Genomic DNA, 20,621 nt, shown 5'->3' with positions numbered 1-20,621 from the left:
AGTGGGAATCCTTCCCACAACCTCTTCCTCTAAAATTAGGAAATATATATGTATGTATATATACAAGGAAGAAATTCTTCCCTGTGAGGGTAGGAAGGCCCTGGCACAGGGTGCCCAGAGCAGCTGTAGCTGCCCCTAGAAGTGTCCAAGGCCAGGTTGGACAGGGCTTGGAGCAACCTGGGATAGTGGAAGGTGTCCCTGCCCATAGCAGGGGGTGGAATTGAATCAACTTTTATTATCCCTCCCAACCCAAACCATTCTGCAATTCTGTGATTCTAATTATCAACCTATTGTGTGGAATAACTTCCTGAATGCTACAGAATGTGCTTGCTGAAATTATTCAGCTCCTTTTCTCAAATAAACAAGAATATGGGGGGCCCAGGTTGCTCTTAAAATTAGGTGATTCCTGGGATATTGAAAGGGATTGGCAACAGCTGTCTTTTTGTTCACACACCTGTATCTCATTTCGGGCCCTGAGGAGCCACTGAGGCCAGACAGCAAAAATCACAGAATTATTAGGGTTGGAAGGGATTGCTGGAGATCATTCGTTTCAACCTCTCTGCCAAGGCAGGGACACCTGGAGCAGGTGACACAGGAATCCATCCAGGTGGGTTTGGAATGTCTCCAGCGAGGGAGACTCCACACCCTCCCTGGGCACCTGTTCCAGTGCTCTGCCACCCTCACGGAACGTTTTTCCTCCTGCTGAGGTGATGCAGGAGCTGTGCGGGATGTAGGGCCCCTGCCAGGGAAAACCTACACGGGAGTGTGTGTCCAGTGATGTACCCAACGCTGCAGTGAGAAACCTCGCCCTGCGGCACAGCTCGGCTCTTACCATGGCTGAGGAGAGAGCCCTGCGGGCAGGGGCGCGGCGGGCGCGGGCCCAACCCAGGCTCCTGCGAGGAGGTAGGGACGCTGCCATAGGCTGAGGGAGGCGAGGGCTAACAAGGACACAGCGGGAGCTCTAGACGGAGAGACGGAGCCCGGGGCGGGCTGGGGACGTGGCGAGCCCGGTCTTACGGGGCAAAACGGCGTTTTGGGCCGGATCCTACGGGGAAAAAGGGCATTTTGGGCCGGGCCCAAGGTCGGGCGCGGTGGCCATAACGCCCTCCCGCCGGTAACCATGGCAGCGACGGGGCAATCTCGCGAGATCTGCTGGCGTGGGCGACAGGTGGAGCACCAGGTCTCGCGAGAGTTGCGCGGGGGAGGAGGTGAGGGGACGGGCAAGATGGCGTCGGAGGGCGACCTGGGCAGGAAGTGGGACCGGTGTGTGGCGGACTCCGCCGTCAAGCTGGGTAAGAGCGGCACGGGCATGGCGGAGCGGGAGGGCCCAGGGAACAGCGGTGGTGGTCCCCGGGGCTCCCCGGAGCTGGGAGAGCGGCCGCCGGCGTGTCCCCGCGGCGCGGGGCCCACTGCCCCCCGCCGCCCCGGGTTCGCCTCAGAGCGGTTGTGAGCCCGGGAGGGGCTCGGGGTGTCCGGAGGATCCGCCCTCATAGCTGTCCCCGGCGTCGGGTAGAGTCGGCGACCCCGGGCCTGGTAAGGTGACCTTGGCCGCGGGCTCGGACCCCCGCCGGGCCCGCTCCCAGCTCTGCGCCCCGGCCCGGCCCCGGCTTACCGCGGTCCGGGCGTGTTTGACCTCTGGTTACTCCCTGTGTTGAATGTAAGAGGTTTCCGTGCGAAATGTGGGCTCCGTAGGAAATCTGGGAGGCCTCCCGGCCGGAATGAATGAGCAGCGGGCAGGCTCGACCGGGTCCTGGCGTGCCGCGACCTTGCCTGCCTTCGGCTTTGCTGCGGCGGTGGGTTTGAATCAGTCTGTGCAGAGCAGTTCGCATCAGGCCGTGTGCGAGGGGGGCTGCGTTTATTAAAAGCGGTAGGCAGCGTGACAGGCTGAGAGCTCTGGCACGTGTTACTTAGTACAGCGTGTGGAGTGTGACATTGAGAAGCTCCGTCCGTGTCCCAGCCCTGTAGTTCTGCCTTTTCGCTAAATAGGGGAGCAGTTCTGTTGGATTTTTTCCGTATTTATTTGCCCTTAAAGTGAGAGTTACGCCCATGCCTCAGTTTTCTGCAGCAAACCATTCGCGAGGTTTCACTAAGTACTGTGAGTTTTAGGGGTGGTGCTGGTGGCAGTGCCGTGCTCGCCCTGTGACCGGCTGCAGAGCGACAGAGCTCGTGGCTTCGCAAAATGTGCTTACAAACCCAAAGCTTTCAATGCAACGTATAGAGCAAGAAATGCAGTGTCTGACAAAAGGTATTCGTTCCATGTTGGTACAGATGTCTCTTTTAGAACCATAAATAATATCTGGGAAATGTGAATGTTTATTTCTTGCTGCTGCAGTGGCCTTGTGCTTAAAAGCTGATGAGGAACTTGGGGGTTTTAGTTGCTTAATACTTTTCCATTAGAAAAGATGTTTAATAATTTTAAGTAAACTGAAACTTCCATTGTTTATAACAGACCTTTGAAAAGTGTCAAGTGCTCCAGAGCAGTGTTTTTCCTTATGAAATTCTATTCAGGTTTGTCTGGCAAACATATCTGGATATGTTTATGTTTCCATAGCATTGGTTGCTTTATCATAAAATATTAAGTTTGCCAAATTATAAACAAGAACTTGTTCCATGCTGCAGCTGTACATGTCAGAATCCTGTACATCCTCTGTCCTGAAGGCTGAAAGAAGTGGATACAGGGTTGATTTCACAGAATCACAGGCTGGTTTGTTCTGGAAGAGACCTTAAAGCTCATCCTGTCCCACCCCCTGCCATGTCAGGGACACCTTCCACTATCCCAGGGTGCTCCAAGCCCCGTCCAGCCTGGCCTTGGACACTTCCAGGGATCCAGGGGCAGCCACAGCTTCTCTGGGCACCCTGTGCCAGGGCTTCCCCACCCTCACAGGGAAGAATTTTTTCCCATTATCCAACCTAACCCTGCCCTTTGTCATTGGGAAGCCATTCCCCCTTGGCATGTCTCTTCAGGCCCTTGGAAAAAGTCTCTTTCCATCTTTCCTGTCAGCTCCCTTCAGGTACTAGAAGGCTGCAATTAGGTCACCCCAAAACCTTCTTTTTTCCAGGCTGAACAATCCCAATTCTCTCAGTCTTTTCTCCCAGCAGAGCTGCTCCATCCCCCTGATCACCCTGGTGCCTCCTCTGGACTCTCCCAGCAGCTCCACGTCCTTCCTGTGCTGGGCCCCAGGGCTGGGGCAGCTCTGCAGGTGGGGCCTCACCTGAGTGAGGCAGAGGGGCAGAATTCCCCCTTTCCTGCTGCCCACGCTGGGGGATCAGCCCAGGGCATGGGGAGTTTCTGGGCTGGGTCATGTCCAGCTCTCACCCACAGCACCCCCGGGTCCTTCTCCCTAGGGCTGCTCCCAATCTGTTCATCCCTCAGCCTGGATTGATCCTGGGGGTTGCCCTGAGCCATGTGCAGCACCAGCACCTGTTCCTGTTAAACCTCATGGGATTCCCATGGGCCACTCCTCGAGCTTGCCCAGGTCCCTCTGGATGTCCCTGTCCTTCAGGTGTGTCTGCACCACTAAGTTTGGTGTCTGTCACCTGCACTCCTGACTCTTCAGTGGGCCTTTTGTTTTGATTCGGTGTTTTCTTCCATCCTAAAGTGGCAACAGAAGAAAGAGAACCTTCTTTGCCTCGTGCACTGGTGCTCCAGTCCAGGGATTCCCAGTGTTGGCTTCACGAGGATGCTGAGTAGAGATCTCAGTCAAATTCATGGTTTTCCTTAGACTGCCCAAAAAGGTCACATGTGCTGCATCTCTTTATCTTAGTGCCAGACCTGGTGGGATGGGCTCAGACACGTGTTTCTCTTCACGTGTGAGGGCACTTTTCTGGTTTGTGTGCTTTTACAATTGATCAGTAACTGAATCATTTGTGTTGGCAACCTCCTCCATGAACTGTGTGCTGACAACACACATTTTTCCGTGGTATCCCAGTGGGAATGATTGTTTTCTCTGCAGGGACATTAAAACCTTGAGTGGTCGTGTTGATTGCTTTTGTAATATTACTGCAAAGTTTGCTGGAGTTTCCAATAAATTGTCGAGGGTGGTTGTTGTACTGGAAAGAAGGAAGGAAAGAAAATAAACTTTTTTACTTGAGGATTTGGGTGCTTGTTACATGGGATATAGGATTTGGTAAATGTGTTACTTTTTTTGTCAGACTTTTCCCTTTGGTGGCCGCAGTTTCCTTCCCAAACGCTCCTTTACATCCTTCCTGAGTGCTACATCCAGGGAGATCTTTCCAGCCAGTGGCTGGGGAAAAACAAACATTGTGATTAGCCCAGTGTTTTCCCATTCCAGACTCTCTAAATACAGGAAAGCACTGAATTTCTGGAGCCTTGTATGCGGGACATTTCCCAGTGTCTGTGAGAACTGTGGACAGATAACTTCTGTGGATTAGTTTGAGGGCTGGAGGGACATGGGGAACAGAAAAGGGGGAGAAGGGGAGGTAGAGCTCTCAGGCTGGCTTTATTAGCAATAATGTGGTTTTAAATTCCAGCTGGGGGCTGTGCAGCCTGTCCTTAGCCCATCAGGATTCCCACTACGCTGCGTAAGCCGGGGTTTGTCGTTAGCTCTGTTGTTTGTAGTTGTGCAATGCTGTTTTAGTTGGAGACCAAGCTCCTGAAAAAAACTTGATCTCCTGCCACTAAAACTTCCAAAATAAATATTTATCTTGTGTTGCATCTTTTGAAATGCTGTATTATGTTTTCAAGCTCTTGGTTACTACCTGTGTGGATCTTGTAATTTAGTATTAACTTTTTCCTGTTAGTTCCAAACAGAGGATGTTGTCAGGCGTTGTTAAGACAGTGTTTAATTTCAGAGTAAGTAAACCCGGTTATGCCTGCGCAAAACATTGAGCCATTGTTAAATGGAGCTTGTGGTGACCTCGTTTTTATTAGGGCTGATATTTATTTGTTTTGCTAATGAAGAGGCTGTATCTAGGTGGTTTTGTTCCTCTTCCATTCCAAATGTAGTTGTGAGCACAGTGTTTGTGCGTGGGGGACTGGGTTGTGCTTTCTTAGCTGACCAGGCGCTTTCTGATGGACAGTCCAGGTCTTGCTGGCTCTGGCTTTGCACCATTCTCAGGGCTTTTCACCAGGCAGTCATTTAAATGATTTAACTTTCTGTTCCTTTTTTTGGTTCTGATACTGATTTTTTGTGCAGAAAAGCTACTTGTTACTTTCTGACAGAAAAGTTGTTTGTTTGGGGTGTGGGAACAGAGACTCCAGCTACCGAGGCTTTCTTTTCCTTCCCAGCTTGCAAACCTTTCTCAGCTCCTGTGTCCTCCCCAGCCTTCGCAGCCAGTTCTTCCTTTTCAGTAGAGCTCTGCAGAGGAGGGATGATGAAGTAAACAGTGTTGTGGTCTTCCTCCATCCTGCAGGCTCCAAAGCTGGTTCAAAGGGTTGGTCTGTTTGTTTAACTGATGGATAGTTCATGGCTGTTTATTTGGAAAGACAATTATTCACAAAAGACTGACAGAGGTGGTTTTTGCTACAAGGCTGTAATTTTGGACAAATTATTATTATGTGCTGTTTCCAGGGGACAGAGAGGCAATAAAGAGTATGTGTGGAAGGGAGGGAGGTTTATGTCTTGGTTTGTTTTGAAGCTGTTGTTATTTTAAATGAGTTGAACACTGTAATTTCCCTGACACTGGAAGGTAATCCTAGGGAAGCTGTTTGCTTGCTGACTTGTGTGTGTGAAGTTGCTGTGTTGAAGTTCATTTTTTTTTCTGGAGAGAAATGTTTTGATGTATGTCTGTGATTGACCAAAATTCAGCCTGGAAGCTTGTAAATAATCCAGTGTAGTGATTTCATTTTCCTCTAATCCTCTGTTTTGACATCTGAAAATAAAATGCTTCTAATTTCCATTTAATAGGGATTTTTTTAAGAGAAAAGGGCACTTTGAATTCTCCTACAACTGTTAACATGATTTCTTCTGGCTTGCATCATCTGGCCTGCTTGAATAGCTGTTCTGTTAATGGCAAGGGTGAAATTGTATTGTTTGTGTCATTCCACAGATTGGATATTTCAGAAAGAACCATTGTATGGATTGCAATGTCAGTATTTTTAAATAATCTTTCACATGGTTGTGAATAGGATAAAGTCAGTCTATATAATGATAAAACTTGATTACACTTTCTGAAAACTAGATTAGACTTTGTCTAAATATACAAAAATCCTGAAATTCCTGTTTTGAAGTGGTTTTTTGCTTGGCAGTTGTATCGTGGTCATCCAGTCTTAACTCCCAGGTCAGAAGGCTTGTTCTTCCTTTGGGGTTTTGTTTTTAATGCTGGAGAACAGGGATATTATGTGAGCACACATTGCTCATGTGTGCTCAATGCTCAACTGCATTGTTGTGTGAGCTTTGTTGGAACCCCAAGTTATTTTTCCGTGTCGTACAGAAGATCCAGCTCTACTAGTTGTGTCTTGCACAGAACAAGTAGTGTAAATATTAACTGCTCGTGGCTGTGCAGGGAGGCAGCACAGACAACAAAAAATGTTTTCTTTGGAAGAGTTGGGCAAATGCTGTTCTGAGAATAGGCTTTTAGTCAAAAATCTAACAGCAATATTTAGTTATGATGTTAGCAGAGCTCTGAATACAATGTCCATCTACAAATTAAGGGGGTATTCTGTTGGAAGAAAAAGACAGGAAACTCTTTAGGAATCCAGGTCTCCTCCTAACTGCATTGTGCCCCTGCTGTTCCTCTTGGCTGGCACTCTGGATGAATCAGGGAATGTGCCCTGCTGTGGTGTGTCCCACCAGCTGTGCCAGCCTGCTCTTGGCGGACTTTGGAGCAAGAGAACCCGAGAGAAGAGCTGTGACAATCCATCGGCTAATCCATTGCAGCCTTTGCAAACCCCAGACCTCCTAAGCTCTGCTCCACGGGAAATGAGTCCAAAATGCCCTGACTTCCCGGACCTCTGCGTTAGTGCATTGATAAGATGCCAACTCTGCCTTTTTTGGAGGTGGCATGCAATGGCAGTGCCCAGGGGAAAGGGGCTGTAGCCAAGTGATATTCTAAAGTTTGGTCCTTGAGATGTTACAGCAGTAGGTGGGAACAAGACTTCGTTGGTTTTTTATATCAGAAACCGTTCTCTGAGAAAATCCTTTCAGGGCTGCTGGCACATCCTTGGTGATAATAAATGAATAGCAAGAGGTTTGAGAAGGACCAGACTCCTTTCCTCTTCATTCCCGCCAGTGAGATGCCCCTGAAACTCTTCTTGCTCTCAGTTGCCTCTGTTTCTGAGCTGGGCCAGCAGACGTCAGTACTGGCCAGCCTCTGCTGGCTGGGTGTGAAGCAGCAGCACTGCCCACCCTCATAGCTGGGCTGCAAAAGCCCTGAGTGTGGGTGTGTTTACTCCTGCTAAATCTTTCTTTTCAGCAATGTTATTGTTTTTATTAGCAGAACATGTAATTGCAGTAAGACAAGGTAAAGTTTCCTGTCAGAGGGGTATTTTCTGTATTATCAGAATATTGCTGTTTTTTTACATATGAGCTTCTAAAGCAAGCACAGCCCTGATTTGTCTAAAAGCTTGGTGCAATATTGATCACAGAATCCCAAAATGGTTTGGGTTGGGAGGCACCTTAAAGCTCATCCAGTCCCACCCTCTGCCGTGGGCAGGGACACCTTCCACCACCCCAGGCTGCTCCAAGCCCCATCCAACCTGGCCTTGGACATTTCCAGGGATTGGGCAGCCGCAGCTGCTCTGGGAAATCTTTGCCAGGGCCTCCCCACCTTCACAGGAAAGTTGCACTATCTCATCATTGAGCAGCTTCCACTCCTCTCCCCTTCCCCTTTTAAAGGAGGGAGAAAACGTAGTGCCCTCAGGTCTCACAGTTCATTCACTGGTGTGAGGCTGGAGTTTCTGGTCCAGTATCACCATGATTCCTTGGGAGATCACGGGCCCTTCGTGCTGCTGCCTGTGCCTCTGCTGATGTTTACCCAAGGTTTGCCTTTGAGCAGCACTTGACCTGACCCTGAGTGCTTAAGTGTGAAAGCAGCCCCTGAAAACATGTCAGGATTTTTGATTATAATGATATTTGGATATTAATATTTTGTTATTCCAATTTTTCTGTGTTACTACAGTCAGATGCTGGTATAAAACAAAACACTCTTTTTTCTGCTTCTTTCGTGAGTACTTGGTATATAATTTCACTGTGTTTTCTTCTCGTGTCCTTGCTCATTTTTCTGTCTGCTCTGCAAACAATCCACACCACAGGGGAGATGGGAATGAAAGCTTCAAAGTTGGTGTTTGAAGAAAATCTGGTTCCTGCCACTAAGACCTTGCAAAGAGTCTGCTTAAAATTAATTCTCTCCGTAAATAAGTGATTTCATGGTCTCGGATTTCTAACTGGTGCTAAGTGCTGCCCTGTGAAGGCCCTGGTGTATGAAGGCAGCTTTCCTCCACATTTTTGCAAAGCAATTCTTTATGTATCTTGTCAGAGTGGGATTGGAGGCTGAAGCTCTCATTTTTGTGTTTGTGTGTGTGGAATGGCAAAGGAAAATAATAGTTTTTGTTTTGGGATTAAGTAATTGAAAACCTTCCAGCTGCTGTAGTAACAGCAACACATCTACCAGATGTCAATGAGCATATTTTAATCCTTCTATTTTAAGTTTCAAGCTATTGAAACAAAGTACATCTAGGTGTGGCTCTGTTAATAGCTGCCTCAGCCTGTATCTACTTGGGTAGCCTAGGAAAGAACCATGTAGTATCACTCTTGGAGCGACTGCTGATTAAATTTATAGAAAAAGCTTTTCCCAGATGTTCTTATGGGGCAGGAGCCCATCCTGAAGATTTGTGTTTCTCTCCGAGACACTTTTATGATGTCCTGTTGGGTATACAGCGCGTGCTCTCCTGTGTGTTAGATTGATTGGCGGTACCAGGACGTTTTTCTTGGAAGGTGTAAGAGCCAAAAACATAGAAAGAAAAAGTTTTGGCGCCTGGGCTCACTGCCTAATGCCAATTCCGTGTGGCTGGGACGCTCTGTGTGGCTGGGACGTGTAGTGGGGAGCAGGGGTGAGGTGCCCACACAACTGTCCTGTCCCCTGTTGACACTGTAAATGAGTTTAGGCTGAAGTGATGGATGTGGGGTGGAAGAGGCTGTTTTTCTAGTTAAACATTTTAAACTGTCAGAGAAGGTGAAAAATGGGTTGTACTCTTTCCTGTGGTCTTTTCCTCCAAAGAGTCTGTCATGCAAGAAAGGGAGGGAAAATGTGCCTGGCGTGGATCAAGACCTTTGCTTTGCCATGTTCGTTTGTTTTCATTGTAAGATAAACCTTTCATGTTGTATTGTCACAAAGTTAAAGCCTGGCCTAGAGGTGCTGATCTTTAGGAGGAACAGCTGGAGTGTCCCCTGGTCAGGTGGGAGGCTCTTTGAAGCGACATGTTGCCTTTTTAAGAGGAAATGGAGCATGTGAGAACTTAAACCTGTAAAACTCATCATCAGCTCTGCCATTGTTTATCTCTGGTGTAACTTTATATAGAATTAAAGTGAAATGCATTACTTTGCTCCCGAGGCAAGATGGTTTTGCTCCCCCTTGGTCTTGGAGACACAGGAAATGACCACATAACCACAAATACTTTCTAGTGGAATGAAGATGAGTGACAAACTTCCCACAGAAAGAGGTTCTTAACCAGACGGGCTAAGGAATTAAATGTAGCTGAAGGTTCTGGGTTTAAGTTAAAATCAACTTCTAGCTGTTCAAGCCAAGTAGAAAAGAGTGAATGCTGTACATGCAGTGGCTGGTGTGAGGGGCAGATCTGGTGTTTCCAGTAGACAGGGGGTTGTGATACAACAGTTGTGAGCACAGACTGTGCCTCAGTCAGGAGAGGAGTGAACCAAGCTGCCTTTGAGATGAGGAAAGCTAAGGTACTCCTTTGGCTTTGTTTCTCAAGTTGCCTTCTTGTACAGAAAGCCAAAACCCATTAGCTGTCAGATCTCCTTCACTTCTCTGTAGCATTTTCATTACTTAAAGCTTAGCTATCATACCATCATTTTTTTATACTAATTATCACTGCAGACTCCTTACAGCTGGAACAAAGTGCAATGATAGCCTCTAAAATGGCACAAAAAATGCATTTGCATGAAGAAGAACAGTCCCTTCAAATGAGCTGCTTCAGAAAAAGCTTTCTTAAGAGAGAGTAGTTTTTCGTAAGTCAGTCATGCTGGACCACATCTGTTTAACAGTGGTGTTAGTGTGGGGGAAGGCCTAGTTTGTGTTTTAGGCTTAGGCTGAATTGCAGTTGACATAAATAATAAATTTTTCACCTTTTAAGTGTATCCTGTAGCTTCCCCCATGGCCAACAGCAAGCGGCATTGATGGTATCTGAGTGGAGTCCTTACAGAGGGGCTGTAATGTGAGAGAACACCTGAAGGAGGTGAAGAGAGTACGAGATAATGATAATTTCTGGAAGTAAATGGAAAGAAACTAATTATAGCTGCTTCCTTAGTGCAGGGTTGTCTTAAGACAAGACAGGAAGCAGTTCACCACCAGGCTGGTGAGAAGAATGTGGGTTTGACTGGTAACATGGAAAATGTGGTGACATTAGAAACTGCCCAGGCTGTGCATGGAGATGATGCAGAATTTGTCATCCTGTAAATCATTTCTCATTGATTAGCTAAACTGTTTGGATTGGCAGAGGGGACCTTCCCAGGGACAGGAAGCGTAGGACCAGGATCGCTTCCTCGTGGCAGGGCTGCTGAACCGGGCACTTCAAACAGCGCCTGGTGCTGTCTGAACAGAGAGAATTCCCCCACCAAGTCCTTGTCAGCCCTGAAGTGCGACAGCCCAAACCAAACCAGCACAACTGCAGAGTGCAGGAACAGGCTGGCAGAGGAGCCGGGCCAGGGAGCCAAACAGGATGGATTCTGGAAGATAGTGATTATCCTTAATGGCATAAACATTGTGGGAGAGCCAGCACCAGCTGGACTATAGCAAAGGTACGGCAGGAAGGCTCTGTTGGGAGGGGGCTGGGGGGATTAGAGGGGTGAGCTGTGGCTCTGAGGGAGGCCTGATGTCTCTTCCAGGCTGCGGGTGAGCACTGCTCAGTGCCACGGGTCTGAACGAGCTGCTCCAAGGAGTGTCTCTTGCTGTCTGAAAGGCACAAAACCCGTGACGCTCTGAGCAGACATCCGAGGATCCGAGACTTTCCCTTAGCTGTGCAAATGATTAGAGTGAAAACCTGACCTTCTGCGAAGCGCTTGGGCTCTAAAATGTCTGGGGGAGTTATGTCAGGATCGCTTGGCAGGCGGTCAAAGCTCTTCCTGCATGTTTTGTAAGCCTACTCCGAAGTTGTAATGACCTGGTAAAGTAGTTACCTCTGGCACAACCGAAAAGCTGTAGTAAAATGAAAAGGGTTTTCAAATCAACTCCCATTTCCAGCTCTCAGTAAATACGGAGAGTAAAGTCCTAGCAGAGAGTGAACGTGAGGGGGTTTGCTCAGGTCACGTTTGCTCACCTCTGTTCTAATATTCAGGGGTGTATAATCAATAAAACACATGGGATGCTTAGTTAAGGTATGAGGTGGTGCATCCTAATGTACTTAGGATGTCAAGTATTTTTTGAGTTCCTCAATAGAAACTATCAATATACTTTTTACAAGGAAAAAGTTTTGAAGAGCACAAGGAAACTTAAAAAAAAAAAGAAATGTCATCCTATATGCCATGAGGGTACAGGATCCTTGGCATTGTTCTGGACTCAACTCACTTACCGATGCATTCAACAGGATCACATGCTTTTAAGAATATAAAAAAAGTATGTATTTCAATTCGTAAACTTATTATATAGAAGTTAAATTTCTTGTATTGAAAGGAGAGAATTGAAACCCATAACAGGATGTGTTTGCTGCAAAATAAACCTGAAGCTGTTGATTTGGTTTTTTTAATGAGCATGACTGATTTTTTTTTCCAGTTTTCAAACTTTTGTACTTCCATGCCTTATCTAAAATTCTTGTTTTTAGTGGACATAATTAAAGGTAGAATTTGCCCACTCAGCTGCAAGTTTTCACTGTTATATTTATTGGGTCCTGAGAGGAGTTTTGCAGACTTGCCTGACATCTTGCACAAAATCATAAGCTCACCTTCCAAGGAAAGCAAAAAATTATTTTTAAATGTGCCGAGTTTTTTAATGGCACTGAATAATTTTGTTTCAACTGCTGCAGTTATTTCTATATATAGTATAAGGATGTGAAAAGTCATTCACTCCTAATGTGTTTAAATATGCTCCATAATGAATGTTGTGGATGTGAAAGATAAGCAGCCTGGAGCTTTCTTTGTAAGGTATAGGGTAACACAAAGCTTCAAAGTTCTGCTGCCCTCAGGACACACATTGAAGCAGTTAAAGTAGTGAGATAAACGAACTACAATGAGATACTCATCTGCAGAATCTAAAGCTCAAGGACACAATAAGTTTTCATTTAAATGTTTCTCATTTGCTGACAATGAGCCAAATAAATTTTAATTCCACATTGTAGATGGTGACAGAAATTCAGGAACTTTCCCTGGGATGAGAGTCTGGTTTGTTTCCCAGATAGTTCTGATAATGTACTTACAACATATGTTGGGATTCTAATCTGAATTCACTGCTTACAGTTACTTCAGAAAACAAGAATTGTTTTTTTCAGATTTGTTATGTAAGAGCTCTTTGGTTTGGTGTGCTGAAATAACATGTAGTTGGATAGTCATAGTCTGGTGTTCATAGTCTGATATTCCCAAATTGGAATAAAGAATTGCTGTAAAGAACTAAATAATTTTCCATTACTTTGCTTTATCTTTGTCCTCACTCGCTGCATTTCTTCTTACAGGTGCTGGATTTGGATTAGGAATTGTTTTCTCAGTCATCTTCTTCAAAAGTAAGTACACTGCATTAATCTTGGCTCTCTGGCTTCCCAGTTTCCACCTGCTGTAGGTGCAGTTAAAGGTCTTTGAGGCATGTAAAAGTTAGTCAGCTTGCTAGACCAATTCTTCCATTGTTTGTCCTGTCTTTTCCGTGTAAATGGAGTTCTCAAAACTTTTAGCTGTTGTGTAACAAGGTTGTTATCCATGGCACCTCCCTGAGCTCCTCCTGTGCTCAGCTCAAATCCTGGAATTGCAGGAGACCCTGAGCCAAATCACTGGAGCCATGTGTCTAGACATCAGTTTATGCCAGCCTCGCCAGGGCTTTAAAACTGATCTTAGTTCTTCAGTTGTGCTTTAAAACAGAGTAATTTTCAGTAATACTTGAATTCAGAGATTGCTCTCGGTTAAGTTCTAAACTTTTGTTACTGTTACTCTTCTTCTGCAGTGGGCTGGTTTGGAGGATTTTAGAACTTGAAAATGCCTAGAATGCATCTTCTAGTAATTTGTTCTTTCTTGGTGCTTATGGAACAATACATAACAAACAGCTTTCCTTGACTTTACTTTTTCCTCTCTGCTTGCCTCTTCCACAGGAAAGGCATGGCCTATTGCATTTGGGTCAGGGATGGGGTTAGGAATGGCTTATTCCAATTGTCAACACGACTTCCAGTCTCCGTATCTTCTCCATGGTAAATTTGTAAAAGTAAGTATCGATGCCACCTACTATTGATCGATAGCTGTTTGTAAGTCAGCATATCCATTTACATGGATACTCCTCTGCCTTTCCCAAAGGAGTGCTGGTAGGAAGAAATTTGTGTTGCCAAAGCTGGAATGTTCCCCTGCTCTTTAATATCTGGTGTGTTTAACAGTAAATTTACTAGACTGAATACATGGAATTAGTTTAACAGATCCCGCAGGTAGCTTTTCCCACAACCTGAAAACACAATAAAAATACATGTCAGGAAAGCAGAAAAACTAAACTAATGTTAAGGTTCTTCAGACTTTAAAAGAGATGAGCTGGGAAGAAACTGGAAGTCATGTCAGGCACGTCAGGTAGACCTGCCTGTGGAAGCAGATCTTTGATCTTCTGTAGGGCTTTTTTTCAATATGAAAACACTGATCACTTGGAAGTTTTGTGTCTTGTCTGTCTGGATAGTAATGTAATAGTCTGGAAAAAAATGTTCCCTGTAAGCAGTTTTGAAGAGGATAATTTCAAAGTAAAGTATTTAAAAATAGATTAATTAGCAGGAACCGTTTGTGCACTCACAACCTGGCTGCAGTGCATCCGTCCACAAACTGACTCCATTAGTGTTTTCTTAATTTCTTCAAGTGTCAAAGTTGGGGCTGTTCTCATGGTAATTTATCATTGTGGCATCTGGAAAACAGAAGAAGTGTGAGTGTGTGTTTTGGATCCACAAACCCATGGCCTGGTTAAATCATTTCAGTGACCCTGGTGGAGAGGCGTCCTCCAGGACATATTCACAGTTACTTCAGCACTTCAGAAAGTACCGAGGTAAAATACCCTGCCAGGAGCTTTTCATGCAGGACACGGAGTGCAGAAATCCCTCCTGTGTTGCTCCTCTGCCTGGTGCAAGAGGCCTGCAGGTGTTTCCAGGCTTTTCCTGATGCTCGTAGAGCTGCAAGTAGAGCCTAGTCCTCCTTAGATTTACTGGCAGATGAGCTTTTGCCAGCCTTCTGCAGCCCTACCAGACACACCTGCTTACAAATATTTTCTCCAGCTGCCTGTTAAAGAGATTCTCCAACAAATAAAATCTTTGGAGAGCAATATACAGAAACTGACTTGGATGCAGCTGATCAGCATTGCCAGCTACTGCCCAGAATCAAAATCTATGTGGCTCTTCTGGCTGGATTTGTTAACATTAAAGTGTGTTAGTTTTCCACATCATCCTGAGATTATTTCTCCAGTTTGTCTCCAAAAAAAAAGCTGGAATGACATGTCTGTGGCTTCATGTGAGTGATAAATGCACTGTTTACATGTTCTGAGAGAGCATTATTCATTCAAGGGTGCTTGTTCCTGGGGATGTTGGGCAGCAGCAAACAGAGTGTCCGGTCACCCTAGGAAGGGATTTTATTTGGATTAAGGACTAATTTGGAGCAGGGGTGGTCCTTGGAAGCATGAGGTAACTGGAAGGACACTTCAGATGCCTGCATGGCACAAGACAAGTAGTTTCCAGTGCACTGTCTCCATGACTTTCTCTGGCACAAAGTGGCTGAGAGAGGGAAAATGTGGATGAAGCCATCTAATGGTTAATGTCATTAATTCCCTCCAAAATGTCATGTCATGGGTAATGGCTCCAGGGTTATTACAACAAAATTATTTCATTTCTCTTGGTTAGGAACATGGAAAATATTGTTGCATTATCACTCATCTGTTTTTTTCCTAGAAAAATTTGTTATAACCAAACTCTGTAGGATTTCCTGTACAAAACTGAGTTCTGTTCAAATGCTAACTTGTCAAATGAGAGAATCTGCGAAAAAATCAGCTTTATTAGAGAGAAGTGTAACACAGATTAACTTGGACAAAATTATTTCTGTTTTTCTGAGCCGGTCGAGTTCACAGGATCACAGGAGAACTCAAGCTGGAAAGGACTTCAGGGAGGTCATGGGGGTCAGCTGTGAGGTCAGACCAGGTTACTCAGGCCTTTATCCAGTTGGGACTGTTGATTCTTCAGGATCAAGTTCTTAATTCTGAGTCCTGAGCCAGAATAAGAGAGGACAGAGGACCTTCACAATACCAAATAATCAGGAGATGGCAGAGTGACTTTGCAGCTGTTCTGGCTGTAACTTGGATCATCACAGTGCCCATCCTTTGGGTTAGAAATTCCATCATGAAACCCCAAAAGAATACTTAAAATGCAGAAAAGTTCTAATTTGTGGTCAGAATTTTCTGAGGGCTTTTTAAGTAATTTGATCAAGTGGTTTTCACTGTGACTTCAGCAGAATTTAAAATCAACGTCACAATTATTTCAAGGCTTAAAATGCTATGGCTGTGAATTACACAGCCTAGATTTCATTGCAAAATGGAAAATATCCTATTTTTCAGGTTATTCAGCCTGTATTATCACTTCAACCCCACAGTCCTGTACTTTGATAGGACTGTGGATTTAGATTGATGTGCAAGTACACAAGAAGGCAACTGCAGCCTTTCCTCTTGCCCTTTGTGGCTTTGATTTCAGTCTGATTTCGCTTCAGCCTGTGAATAGTTAACTTGACCAATAATGTGGGGTTGTTTGAAGTACCCGATTTATCAGAATGGAGGGTTATGCATGAAAACATGGCATGCTTCTGGCGTGAAACAGCTGCTTAATTCCTCCATACGCAACTTCTTGCTTTAGCAAAGGATGAAAATGTTCCTGTGCCCTCTGGAAATGTTACAGAGCTCCGTGACTTGCTTTACATCCTGCAGCACCTTCCATGTAAGGAACCCAAATGGCTTTTTAATAATATAAGCCTTCTTGCTTTACAGGAACAGTGACTAATGGCTAAGACTATCCCAGTGGGAAGGAAGGAGAAATCAATGATTATTCCTCAGGAATACTGAAGTGCCCCTGGAATAAGCCAACATTCTTCAGTAATGATCACCAGTAACTCTTTATACTCCAACAAACTGTTTCTGTCTATGAAACAAAGTTCTGTTGCTTGTTTTGTATCGTGTCTGAAAAGTGCAAGGAAGAGCTCTTCTGGGAAATAAATAAAAGAAAAATGGCCTTCTCTGGTGTGTTGACTTTGTATGTGAGTGAGAGAGAGGGAGAATGGAAGGAGAGACCTTCATTTGGAGTAGCCAGCAGCTGGGACCACCTGGGCTACTGGGAGAGCTCCTCAGCAAAGCCAGCCATCGTCTGTTCCTCCCCACTCCTGAGAGCAACCCCCATCCACCATCCAGTTCAAAGAAGCATTCCCACCTCATAAATCACCCACTACACCCCTGCTGCTTGTGCCGGTGTTTGGAGAGGAATATAAATACTCCTATGTCCTGTTTGTACAGTTGCTCTTTAAAATTGGAATTTTGTCCTCTCAGAAGAGGCAGAATCCAAACGGGTAAATCCAAACCGTGTGACGGATGCAGCAAGGCCCTGCTGTCTGTTGTAGCTTTGGGTCATGGAATGACCCCTGTTTGAAACTTCCCAGGATAGTGGGTGAGTTAAACACATCCTCATGCCATCTGGCTCTCAGCTTACCCTTTAGGCTGATTGTTTTTGCACCCCTCTTCCGTGGGAGCACAGAGAGGTTTCAGCGTCTCAGAATGGGTCACAACTACTTAAAGCTCTTTATTGCCTTGGCAAGACACTGCTCCGAGTGCTCTCTTCCTTACACCTACCCCAGTCCTTGTGATGCCTTCTTGGCACATTGTCTACTGCTCTTCCCCTGGCTCAGGGGCTTGTCCACTGCTTCTTTACTCAGCACAATTTTCTAGCTATGGAGATAACTCTCTCAGATGTCTTTCCTTTGTCCCACACTTGTGTGTTGTCCCTGTAGCACAAGGAGTGAGTGCATGTCTCAAGATGGAAATGGAATGGCGTAGGTTGATACAGAACTTCCCTCTATTGAAAGCCTGTTGTGCTGCATGGTGAGTGCCGGTAGATGGAAAAGTGACAGAGCAACTCCTCCCCAGAAAGGAAAACGAGTTGTATGATAGTTGTTTTTTAAACCATGCCAGGAGAGGAAGGGGATGGACTGAGGGCAAGACTGGAGTTCAGAGGGCTTGAGAAACTCCTTATCTTACGGGCCTGAGGTGTGGGTGCTGCAGCAGCCCTGCATCCCCACCTCTCCTGGGCACTGCTCTGTGCACCCTGCGCTCTGGAGAAACGTGTTGAGCTGTGCCCAGAGTCAACAGACACTGAGGAGCTTGCCTGGAGCAAAGGACTTGTGAAATAAAATAGCTCCAGTGCCAGAGCAGCATTAAGACTGTCAGAGCGTGATACCATCCAGGTCCGTTGCTCCAGCATGTCCTCGTTTTTCCACCTCCTCCCTTGCCGGACTGCATTCATCAGTCAGGTCAAAACAGCTTATTGAAAACAGGATCTCTTCCTTTCTTCCCAATTTTGAATCATTTTATCCGGCCCCAATTTTTAATTTGAACTATGTACTTTGGAACCATAGCTCCTCTGTGGTTTGGAAAGGGGTTTTATTGAGTTCTCCGTGTGTGTGCTGCCTGAGAAGTCTGAGAAGCCAGTGGGATCTGCTGGAGAGAGGAGCATCAGACTGGGCAAGACCCAGAAGAACCAAAAGCGCTGGCAGCACCCAGCACCCTGTCAGTGTGCAGGGAAAGCTTCAGCTCCTGCTCAAAGCTTCATCTGGGCCAATGATGAGTTCAATTTTTGTTTAGTGCCCCTGGTAACAAGTCATCCTGTCCTGCCCTTACATGCTCTGCTTTCAGCTCAAAGATGACTTCCTAGAGTTAATTCTTACGTTGGGCTACTGTGGCCTGTGGTCAAGTGGTTCTTCTGGCCCTGGAACTCAGAGATATGGATTGTAGATATCGATCCCGGTGTGTCCTTTATTGATAGAGTAGAATAATCAGAACAAAGCTCTTGCTCATTAATGTGAAGTCAACATCGGTGAGTGTGGGAAAAGTGCACAATTCTAAAAATGGAATTTAAATTTGTCATTGCTTTTTAAAAGCTTAACTTTTTGGTTTCCTTCACAGCTGCCTTGCTTCTTGTTGTCTGTGTTGATGTATATATATATATATATATGTATATGCACATAAACTACCACGTAAGGGTCTGTATTTGTTTTGCTTTGTTTAATTAAAGATGTATTATCCCAAACCTATGTTTGAACCTGTCCATGTAAGCTGTGCAAAATATCTTCTTGTGAGGACAAGTCTCCTCTTTCCCTCTGTGGGGAAGGAGCCTGTACCCTTCCCAGCTGAGGTTGGAATAGGAATGGTTTCCTGCTGCTTGATTTCTAATTACATAAATGGAAGGGGGAAAAGTGGAAATTCTAAGTACCAAAAGGCATGTTAAATTTAGTATAATACACTCATCTGGAAACCATCACATTTTTCCTTCTTTCTTAAGCCTGCTGAAATCATTGCTTCGTCTGTGGCGTGATTTGGATCGGGACCAAAAAGTGCAAACAAGATAGGGCTGAAAAAGTCAGGTGTCCCTACCCAAACTTACTGAGACCTTTTAGGAGAGAACTTGTATCACAATTGTAATAGGAGTATACAGTGAGTAAGGAAACTGTATCACTACCCAAAAAAAAAGAAGCTGTTTGCTGACTAGAACTCGTTTTGAACGTTTAACAACTCCCCAAGTGCTCGACTGACCACAAATCTGCCTCTTTTACAGCTTGATTAGATGTCTGCTGAGGCTTTGAGATGAATAAACAAGTCACGGAAAAGCAGAGACAGCGGGGAAAAAAATATCAAGCTGCTTTTCTGTTGTTTATCCGAGTTGTTCATGTTTGATCAAGATACCGTCATTGCTTTGTGTTCCAATCCTGCCTGGAGCCGTGGCCAAGAGCAGGACCTGGCTGTATGTGGTGCTGTACACACAAATAAAAACCAGCCTCTGCCCTGGAGAATTTACAAACGAAACAGATGGGCTGCAGGGAGGCAGGAGGGTTTGTAATTCCCATTTTAAAGATGGGAGAAGCTGTAGGCAAGGTCAGGGATAAGTCGTGCAGGGAATGTGGTGTGCAGCCAGGGCTCTGACTGGAGTCCAGAAGCCCGTCCTTCCTGACTGGTTTTTCGGGTGGTGGCGGAGTCTCAGGGGAAAGCTGCCCTTCATAGTCTGGGAGACTGCAGAGGTGTTTGTGCCACCCTTTGCCATCCTCAAATCACCCCAATTCTTACTGGCACATCCCTGAAAAGTTAGGAATGATGTTTTACTGTCCAGAGGATGATAGCTTATGGAATCACTAGTAGGTGTAAAATGCTGTGATCCTCAATATTGACTTTCGTGATAATCTGAATCTGATAAGGAGAGAAAATACTGAAATATATTCCCAGTTCTTTGTGCCTCATGGACACTGCTGTGCTAGGCAGAACATAAACATAATACCAGGAGACAGCCATGGCCTTAGTAAATCTACCTTGAATATGAATTTAGGAGGATCAAGGAGACAGCAGCATTTCAGTACCATGGAATCATGGAATGGTTTGGGCTGGGAGAGACCTTAAAGCCCTTCCAGTCCCACCCCCTGCCATGGGCAGGGACACCTTCCACTATCCCAGGTTGCTCCAAGCCCTGTCCAGCCTGGCCTCGGACACTGCCAGGGATGGGGCAGCCACAGCTTCTCTGGGCACCCTGTGCCAGGGCCTCCCCACTCTTGGAGGGAAGAATTTGTTCCCATTATCCAATTTAAACTTACTCTCTTCCAGTGTGAAGCCCTTGTCCTGTCACTCCAGGCCCTTGTCCAAACTTCCTCTCCAGTAGTGGAAACACAGCAGTGATGGTGTAACTCAACTCTTCCAGAGCGTTCACATGGATGATTCTCCAAAGGAAGAGGAATTGGTTTCCCAGCTATTTTTCTTGGGTTTCCTCTGAGTTTGAGAAAATTGCAGAAGAAATCACAAAGGTGCTGGTTTGCAAATGCAAATAGTGCGTGCACAATTTGGACTGAAGGTGGCTGGTTGTTGTGGTAGTGATGTGCCACGAGGTACAGTTGGTGCTGCAGCTGAAAGGGAGAGGCTCGTGGAGCTGGGCAACCCCTGATCTGTGAGTGACCTGCTGGGAAAACCCCATTTTCCAGCAAGTTCTGAACCAGCGAGGCACTGCTGACCCTTCTTTCGCCCCGAGCTGGCAGGGTTTGGTACTTACCCCA

The 20,621-nt window shown here is 45.7% G+C and overlaps 1 protein-coding gene across 1 annotated transcript; it reads left to right on the top strand.

Moving 5' to 3' along the window:
* The first annotated feature begins 1,170 nt into the window (after window positions 1–1,170).
* MICOS10 (mitochondrial contact site and cristae organizing system subunit 10) lies at window positions 1,171–16,559 on the top strand. Its single transcript, XM_042015850.1, has 4 exons — window positions 1,171–1,292; window positions 12,797–12,844; window positions 13,421–13,530; window positions 16,315–16,559. Exons 1-4 carry the CDS (start codon window positions 1,226–1,228, stop codon window positions 16,321–16,323), a joined length of 234 nt encoding a protein of 77 aa, XP_041871784.1. The 5' UTR covers window positions 1,171–1,225; the 3' UTR covers window positions 16,324–16,559.
* Window positions 16,560–20,621: the final 4,062 nt, after the last annotated feature.

Source organism: Corvus kubaryi, unplaced genomic scaffold (assembly GCF_017639235.1).
Source record: "Corvus kubaryi isolate FWS band 111438036 unplaced genomic scaffold, C.kubaryi_AGA036_p1.0 split3-37344, whole genome shotgun sequence".
Lineage (NCBI taxonomy): Eukaryota > Metazoa > Chordata > Aves > Passeriformes > Corvidae > Corvus > Corvus kubaryi.
Note: the sequence above shows the minus strand (reverse complement) of the source record. Positions and strands in the feature narration are given on the sequence as shown.

Excerpts from the sequence above, each read along its gene's own strand:
- MICOS10 (XM_042015850.1), top strand. The coding sequence starts at position 1,226 with ATGGCGTCGGAGGGCGACCTGGGCAGGAAGTGGGACCGGTGTGTGGCG. Across the intron at positions 1,293-12,796 it reads GGACTCCGCCGTCAAGCTGG|GTGCTGGATTTGGATTAGGA; the intron begins GTAAGAGCGGCA and ends TTCTTCTTACAG. Across the intron at positions 12,845-13,420 it reads CTCAGTCATCTTCTTCAAAA|GAAAGGCATGGCCTATTGCA; the intron begins GTAAGTACACTG and ends CCTCTTCCACAG.